Here is a 9187-nt window from a genome sequence, read left to right as displayed (position 1 = left end):
AACTTTTAAGACATGCATGAAGAATGCTTAAGATGAACATGGTGCTGAACTGAAGATGCTCAGTTCCAGAGATCATAGCCCTTATCTATGCCCTCATTACACAGTCTGAAGTGTATTTTCAGTAGTGCCAACACCAGTTCTTGTCTCTGTAGTAGTCACTCTGAGGAATTGTACTGTAGACAGCTTGTTGGTGACCAGTGCTACGGACACAAGTTTGTTACACTTGCTTAGAACAACCCACTGCTTAAAATAATCGTGATGATCTGTCTGTACTAGAGTTGCCAGGGTTGCTAGTGCTGGCAGAGAGTCCTAAATCAGAGAACTGACACTATGGAAATATTTTAAAATCTGGTCTAGGGACATGATCCTGTAGATACTATTGATCTAATGCTACCTAGCATGAGAACTCTTAAAGCACCAGATTTTATAGTAAATAAACATTACTACCAAATAATGACTTTTGTGCAGAATGAGAATTTACACATAGGCTGGCTTACTACTTTCATAATCCTGAACCTTGGTAGCAAGCTGAGTAGTCATCAGCATTTAGCTGATTCTGAGCATTGTGCATCCCCTTTGCCTCCATTTTGGAAGAGGAAAGCTAGGGTCTAAAAGTATTCGTTGTACCAACACTTCCATGTGAACACCACAGTGAAGTGATCTTGGTCAGCCTAAGGGGTTGGGCAGCTCAACTGTTGCAAAATGAAATAGGCTTGTTTCCAGTGTGTCAAAAAAACCCCAAACAACCTCAAACCACAAAAACCCCAAAACAACCAAACACAAAAAAACCCAAACCAAATAATAACCAAGGAACTAAATGTTCCCTCAGTATTAGCGAATCTAACCTTTGCCACCTTTTCTTTTGACCACCATCTCCAGCCACTCTAATGCTGATTTTCTTTGAATGCTGTGTATCTTTTTAGAATGCATCTACACTAAACACTTATGCCTGGATGGGAGGCAGATACACTTGGAAATTTATGACCCTTGTTCACAGGTAAGAGTTTTAGGGGGCAAAGAAAGGCTGTTCCTCATTCTACCTATGTAATGGTAAAAGAGTTGGGGGGTTACAACCTTTCTGTCTGGTTCTTGGAATTTGTGCTTGCTGGTTTTTTGAAAAGACTGAAATTTTATAGTTGCTGTGGCTCAGAACTGCTGAGTGGTTTCCCATTTCATGGAAGAAGCCCTTCATTGCTTAAATTTTCTGTAAATGCTTTTGCATTTTTGGAATATTAATAATAGAAATAACTTTTCCCACTTCTGCATTATGTAGGTAAATACAGAGAAAAGTTACGGGATTATATGCAGTTTTCTCAAATGCCTGAAATGGGTGAAACTTAGTTTATAAAGCAAGCAGTTTATTAAATGCCTGCAGAAATGGTCAGAGTAGGTAGGCCTGGAAGTAAGACTTGCATTCACAGAACAGATCCAAGGAAAGCCATAATGCAGGCTTGTACGTGTTGACAGCCAAACTTTGATCACAATAAACCACTTTATTACAAAGCTTTTCCTATTCATTTCCTTCCTGCTATTACAGGAATAGAGAAACTTTGGTACTGTGTAACACATGCAGACCTAGGTAGGTCTGTCTGGCTAATAGCATTTGCTTGCAAGGTTCCTTTTTGGGCAGTGATCTTGCCTCTTACCAACTAGGATAACGAATGCTAAAGCCAAAGCATTGAAAGTCTGACTCAGACTTAAATTCAAGGACTTAAAAACTTAACCCAGTGAGCACATAAAATGAACCACCAAACAAATTAGCCTTCCTAGAGACAAGCAACAGCATTGCGTGTCCCAGGGTAATGGGGATCCTGAAATAGCCACTGTGCCATGTTACACTATGGAGTCCTCCCTTGCCATACAATCTGTTAGAAGCTACTGTTCTGTGGACTTGTTTCCACCTACCTCAGACCTCTTTCCTAAGCCCACCTATAGCTTCTACCTACTGTCATATTAAATCCTATGGCATGTGAACAACTCTTTATTAAGATACTTGAAATACTGGGAGTAGCAGCTATCTAGGATAAAGCAGATTAGACTACATTATGGGTAGTGACTTTGGTTTCTACAGTTTGGGCACCTTTTTGCTTTTAAGGAGACCAGAGATCAGCTGTGTTAAGGGCAGCTCCTCTTGCCAGCATTCATTGAGCTCTCTTGTCCCAGTCCTTTCTTAGGAACAAGGCCTAATGTTAGCTGTTTGCTGCCTTCTCCTGTTCTCTTCCTGACTTCTCTTTAGTGCCTGCAGAGGAATAGGCAGCAAATAGTGGTGGTGTTGCTTTTTGTCCAATAGAACTGGTGATTCTAGAAAGATGGATGGGGTATGGAGGTCCTGGATCCCGTGGGAGCTGGTGAAGAAAAGCGGGTTCTGAGAGGAGGCAAAACTAGGGAAGGAAGAGCCCCCATTTTTGTTTCTGCTTCCTGAAATCTTGCTGCTCTCTGAGGTTTCCCTCTAGCAGCTGGATCCCTGTTCTGCAAACCTCACTGTTTCTTCATCATGGGTTCATGAGGGGAAGATCCTGCTTAACTAACTTGAATTTCCTTTTATGACAGGGTCACCCATTGACCAAGGGAAGCCAGCAGATGTGGTTTTTTTATTTTAGCAAAGTGTTTGATACTGTCTCTCAGAGTATCCTTCTGGTCAAAATGTCCAGCGTACAGCTAGACAAGTCCATAATACATTGTGTGAACAATTGGCTGATGGGTGGGGCTCAGAGTTATAGTAAATGAGGCTACATCAGTCTGGCGGCTAGTCTCCAGTGGGGTTCCCAGGGCTCAATTTTAGGGCCAGTGCTCTTTAATGTTTTTATAAATGACCTGGATGTAGGAATCAAATGTACATTAAGTAAGTTTGCCAATTATACTAAACTAGGAGGAGCTGTGGATTCCCTCGAGGGTAGAGAGGCCTTGTGTATGTACAAACTGGGGGATGAGAGGCTGGTGAGCAGCCCTGGGGAAAGATCTGGGGGTTTGTGTTGATGGCAAGTTGAATATGAGTCAACAGTGTGCTCTGGCAGCCAAAAGGGCTAACTGTGTCCTGGGGTGCATCAAGCATAGCACAGCTAGCCAGGGAGGTGATTGTCCCACTCTACACTGCACTGGTGTAGCCCCACCTTGAGTACTGTGTGCAGTTTTTGCATTCTATTTTCCAGGAGGAAATAGAATGAAGCTGCATCAGGGGAAGTTCAGATTGGACATTAGGAAAAGGTTCTTCACTGGGAGCGTGGTGGGTCACTCGAACAGGCTCCCCAGGGAAGTGGTCACGGCACCAAGCCTGTCAGAGTTCAAGGAGCTTCTGGACAATGCTCTTAGACATATGATTTAGTTTTAGGTAGTCCTGTGAGGAGCAGGGAGTTGGACTCAATGATCCTTATGGGTCCCTTCCAACTTGAGATATTCTATGATCCATCTGGGAAACAGCTGTGACAGACACAAGTCACCTTTCCTGCCCCACCCCTAAACCTGCACACAATATTAAAAATCTGTTGTATTAAAGATACTGAAGTATTCAAATAGTTCTGAAAACCCATTTCATCTTTTCTTTCTCATGCATCTCCTTTCACTGCCAGCATTCAGTTATCATCCCTCATGGTAAGTTACAGCCTTCCCAGTACAGCTGTTTATGATGCTACAGTGCTGCCCTGATGCTGAGCTAATCAAGGCAACCAGGGTGGGATGTTGGTGGAGGCTATACATTGCAAGGAGCAAAATAGTAAACTAGTGAGGGAACAACTTAACCGGTCCTCAAATTACTATCCGAGATGGGTTTTCCACAGAGCAAAAGTCGATTTTTTTCTTTTTTTCTGTCAGCTTCCAGTATTTTGCCTATCTTGGGTCACATAGTCTTGCTAGCTGCTGCCAAATCATCTGCAGGGACAAGCTAATTTAAAATAGTTTTGAAGTTACATCCTTTAGCTTAATGGGACAGGTTGCAGCTGTTGCTTCCTAGAAATCAAAGTGTGACACTTTCTTGGGGTGAAGGGACTCAAGGACTGGTACAACCCCATTATCACTTGTGTGACTTTTGTCACCAGTTTTATTAAAGTCAACTGTGGCTTGAAAGGAGATTTTTTTTTCCCCCCTAGCCCTGTAGAAATTTAGCCTATGGGTAAATACTGTTTCAGACTTGAACAATGCAAAGAAGAAACAGAAGAAATGAGTGGGGACAAAGAATTTTTTTCAAATTAAGCTCACTGCAGTCAGAATATTAGGAACGTGCAAAACAGAGCTTTAACCATAAACAGCAGAAATACTGGTGGCTCCTGTATGTTTCATTCTCCTGTAGCTCTGCAGAATATTCAGCATAAGCAATGGCTGTACAGGTTATGCAATTTTACTGCTTAAACAAAGCATAAATGTTTCATAATGAATTTCTCGATGATCCAAAGTGCCATCTGTAGTGATGGTTATTTATTAGGCGTTTGGAGCAGGACTCACCTGAATTCAATGCCAGCACCTAGACCTATTAATATCTTTTGCAAGAAAGGATACAACATTTTCACATTCACATTGACAAAGAAAATGCTCTGAAGTGACAACAGTAACATTCTTTTTGCATGTGAATTTGAACTTCTTTCAGCCACAGCGGGGGAAGCTCTCCCTCACAGATGAGCTCCACTGGGCTGATGGATTTATCATTGTTTACGACATCAGTGACAGAGCATCATTTGCATTTGCAAAAGCATTGCTGTACAGGATCCGAGAGTCTCACATAGGAGCTTGTAAAAAGTAAGTGGCATTATTTTTGTTTCCTTCAGCAAACATACAAAAAAGCTGAGAACATTTCTGTGAGCTGTAGGCATCCTGGTAGCAATTAAAATCCAGCAGCATCCTAGTGGCATAACACAATACCAACAATAAGGTACCTGAAGGTAAACTGTATTGCAAATTGCAATCTATTTCACTGTATCCAAAGCCAAGTACATCATGATTTTTGTTCTTATTTCTTACAGCACTACTATTTAAATAATTGCCATAAATCTGTCTGCTGTGATTTATGTGGGTAAAAAGCTGGTATAGTCAGTCCATGCTTCTACTCGCCCACTCTATTACCAATGGAAATCCACCAATGTGGAGGTTGAAGAAAGCATTTCCCACAATAAATGACTCTAATACCATGAATGTCTCTTAAACTGCCTTTAGCGGTGACCCCAACATTATTTGTGCACGTGGGTAACCATATGGTAAGAAACAAACTACTTCCTTTCAAAAAGAACCACCAAAACTGCAAGTCTGAGTATATATGGTGGTATGTATTCCTGCATCAGTCAGCTGAGGTGCTTTCTAAATAAATGAGAATGGAATCCTTTCCTTTTATCAGAAGTGGAGTAAAAAAGAAAAAGAACACTTTTCTGTCTGTTTTACTGCTGACCTTTCTTAATTAAGGTTTCTCTGGAAGGAGTAATTTTAGCAAAAGCTTGGAATTAGGATTCCTGTGTTTTCTTCTGAATTATGCCACTGACACATCTCTTTGGCTCTATTCTTTTATCTACAAATGGACACACTGATCAGCTTGCTTCTTCATGAAGTCCAGGAGCTGACAATATACTCATCAGTATAGAGTATGAAAACTGCAGTGGATGAAAGATACATTAATTCACTGAGTAGAGGAACCAAATGAAAACTTACTGATAGAGAATAGCTTGTCTGGAAAATCCTTTGATGTTTGACTATGGCAAATGGAAAACTATAACTCTACCTGGCAAGGTAGAGTGAGGGGGTTAGTTTAGGGGTTGGTTTGTTCTTTTGGGTTTTTTGCAATGCTTATTATCCTGAACAAACATACTTTTTGTACACGCTGTATATAGCACTGCATACAGCACAGTATTGTAACATATCTTTTCTCTAATCGGAACTTTTTTGATTTCAGAATGCTTGAGTCATCGGTATTTTTGGTTGGTAACAAACAGGATTTATGCCACATGAGGGAAGTTGGTTGGGATGAAGGACAAAAGCTGGCAATGGATAACAAATGCCAATTCTGTGAACTGTCTGCAGCAGAACATTATCAGGAAGTTGTGGCAATGTTCACGAAAGTCCTGAGGAATATCACCTCAAATTTCAAAGTGAAGGAAAAGAGACGACCAAGTGGATCAAAGTCAATGGCCAAGTTAATCAACAATGTGTTTGGAAAGAGAAGGAAATCTGTGTAAAAGATGGTTAGTCTTGAAGTAGGAATAAGCTGAAATAATGGAGCACAGAGAGCTCTTGGGATTCAGTCAGTTTCCTCCAAAGGTCAATGTCTGGAGGAGTAAGACAGTAGAAACCAAAGGTGGGAGATAGTATGGTCAAGTGGACAGGGTCTAGACCTAGAAGACCTGACCTATTTCCAGTTCTACTACAGATTCACTGTTAGGGCTATGTCACTTAAACTCTAAGATGCTCCTCTCACCTTTTATCTCGTAAGTTCTTCAGAGGAGGGTTTTAGTGTGTATTTATTCAACGCCAACATGGTCTTGGATAGAGCTTCTAGGTGTCACTGAAGTATAAACAGTTATTTCCAATAAACTCAGCCTTGCTGATCAAAATCTTACTTCAGAATTCTGAAAAGTAGTTGGTTTTTTGTGCAAGAACACTTGTGCTAAAGAAAAGCAAAATACTGCTGCTGTATGTGATAATGTATGTATTTAACTCGAGGATGGTTGGCTTAGATCCTCGTGTGCCTAAAGGTGCCTAACACCTGCTGAAATATAAATTAAATGCTTAGACACCAAATCTACAAAAGGTATTTACCTACAAAGCTGCCTTGCAGAGGGCACCAGAAATAGCGAAGCAGATAAACAAAGCAGTATTGTCTCCTGTTTCAGGGTTTTTTTTTGAGGGATGAAAGAAAGTAGAGAAGGTTGAGGAGGGTGGGAACTGAAATGTTAGTGAAATGTTAGTCAGTGAGCATTGGACTGTTTTGGCAAGGTCATTGTTTAGTGAAATAATTTTATGGCTAGGGCCAGCGTAAGGCCAGTGTAACATCTTGGGCTGATCCCTTTCACAGAGCAGTTTTTGTAGACTGTAACAAAGTTTCCTTACCTGTAAGGTGGATGTGCCTGTTAAATTTTAGATGGGACTGGAAGCTTGAAAAGCATGTGGACTGGTAAAGAGCACAAATTCTTTAGGATGTCTGCCTGGATTTAAAGGCCAGCCTGCTGGTAAGACCTGTGCTCCTAACTTGCATAGAGTGTTTTGCCTAAGGACCAATGTCTTTACAACTGGTCATCACTATGGTATTGAAATGCCACTTGAGAGAGCACTAAGGCATATGTTAGCTACACTTTGCAAATGTGGATATTAAACATCAGACGGGTCTAAATAAGTTGTCAATTGACATTCAGAGCTCTTACTGTAGACTTAACTAAATAAGGGCTTAGCCCAGTGTGTTTGAAAGTGCTGTGCTCATACAGAAGTTATGAAAGGGAAGAGAAGTGATCTGAAGATGAATTACTGCCTCCTGCCCATTCCAGAGGACAGCTGGTATTCAGTCTTTATAAGTTGCTGAGTTGAAGCCTACCTCTGCTCTGAAATTTTACCTGCATTGATTACTTTATCAGTCACAGCAGAATACTGATTTTCAACTGTCTACCCCCATAAGATAACAAAACTATATAATCTTAGCATTACTGTTGTAAAATAAAACTAAAGCACATTTTAATAAGTGTTGACTAAAGATCCCTTCCTTTTTTTTAAGGAAAAGATACTGTTTATTTCACTTGTTTTAAGACTACAAATACTGGAATACAGTTCTCAGTGTTGACAGGCACAGTGTTGCTTTTTTTTCTATGCAGATGCTGCTCTGCCCTATCGGGAGTACTGTATTTAACTGTATTGTCAGTATCTATGAGGCTGAACTTGAAGACTACTCATGTATACCCTTGAGCTTTCCAGCACACACGGAATTCCAGAACTACTAATAGACTGTTCATCTGTCAGGTAGCTGTATCTTGCCAGCTCTAGCATTGCCAGATCTGAGAACTCTCATCTGTATTTACTGCCATGGTATTAAATAAACTGGATATAAGATGGATGTATTAATGCTTTTTTTTTTTCTTTAGTGTGGTATAAAGCTACAGACTTTTTGTTTTGACTACTGTAAAAGTGAAGCACCATGCAGATCTGGAATTCAAATTAGAAAAAGTAAATCTGGGAATCAGACACCTGCACAAAAGAGAGCCTCTAGCTGTGTTTCCTGTACACAGCGAAGGAGCCTTCATGTACCTTTATACAGTAAACAGTAGAGAACTTCTTTTTGAAAACTCTTTATCCTTTAAAAAATTGTCAGGACAGCCACAGAGAAGCTAATCAGTTTTGATTTGCTCATATTAATGGGAATGTGGACTTCCAGATAGGTGGAATCTGCAGTATACCCCCTAGTTTTCCTTCTCTTTTTGTCCAGATGGGGTAAGTGTTGGAATACAGAGTGGCTGTCTTCTGGCCCATGTGCTAGGTTGCACTCATCTGAAAACCAGCTGAAACAGCTGCAGGATGCATTTAGGCTTAAGCATACTAAAGCACCCAGTATAGACATAATACGATGTTCTTAGGATCAGGATTTCACTTGTCTTTTATTGCTGGTAAGTGCAGAATTTGGGAAGGAATTCAATTTTAAAGCAGTATTTTATTATTGTAGAATCATAGAAGAGTTTGGGTTGGAAGGCACTTTTAAAGGTCATCTAGTCTAACCCCCCTGCCGTGGGCAGGGACACCTTCAACTAGATCAGGTTGCTCAGAGTATTTTATTAGTTTTTGTTTTTTTTTTTTTAAAAGAGGCCTTTTAAAGAAAAATAAGATACTTAGGAATATATATATATATGTCTTAAGTGTTCTTGGAGTTTTAACAGTGAAGGTAATATGTTACTGGCTCAGCCACATTTGAAAATGCAAGCAAGAAGCCTGCTTGCATAACAAAGTAAATGATGTAACTGATTGTTGCTCACCCTTGACAGTGACATCACCTAGAGCATATCAAACTCATTGAAGAGAGCGGAAACTGAGCTGTTTGTGTTGCCATGGATTGCTTCAGCATATGACCCCATTCTTTCTCACCAAAAGATTTTGAGATTGCCATGCAAGAGTTAAGTTTCTTGCTGTCATGTCTGGAAGTCCTGTTTATATTAAGTTTCTAGTTTCAGTAAAATTTTGCCTGAGAAAAGCACTCAGAATTGGTGTTCTCTTTCCCTGTCTTCAACTATTTTTTTTTTTT

At 40.3% G+C, this 9187-nt stretch overlaps 1 protein-coding gene across 1 annotated transcript; it reads left to right on the top strand.

Annotated features, from left to right (window-relative positions):
• Positions 1-904: 904 nt before the first annotated feature.
• On the top strand, positions 905-8001 carry RERGL (RERG like). Its single transcript, XM_019471979.1, has 3 exons — positions 905-997; positions 4577-4725; positions 5867-8001. The coding sequence occupies exons 1-3, from the start codon at positions 905-907 to the stop codon at positions 6147-6149; spliced, it is 525 nt and encodes a 174-aa protein (XP_019327524.1). The 3' UTR covers positions 6150-8001.
• The last annotated feature ends 1186 nt before the right edge of the window (positions 8002-9187 follow it).

The sequence above is a fragment of the Aptenodytes forsteri genome, unplaced genomic scaffold (assembly GCF_000699145.1).
Source record: "Aptenodytes forsteri isolate BGI_AS27 unplaced genomic scaffold, ASM69914v1 Scaffold241, whole genome shotgun sequence".
NCBI lineage: Eukaryota > Metazoa > Chordata > Aves > Sphenisciformes > Spheniscidae > Aptenodytes > Aptenodytes forsteri.
Note: the sequence above shows the minus strand (reverse complement) of the source record. Positions and strands in the feature narration are given on the sequence as shown.

Excerpts from the sequence above, each read along its gene's own strand:
- RERGL (XM_019471979.1), top strand. The coding sequence starts at position 905 with ATGCTGTGTATCTTTTTAGAATGCATCTACACTAAACACTTATGCCTG. Across the intron at positions 998-4,576 it reads TTTATGACCCTTGTTCACAG|CCACAGCGGGGGAAGCTCTC; the intron begins GTAAGAGTTTTA and ends AACTTCTTTCAG. Across the intron at positions 4,726-5,866 it reads CACATAGGAGCTTGTAAAAA|AATGCTTGAGTCATCGGTAT; the intron begins GTAAGTGGCATT and ends TTTTGATTTCAG.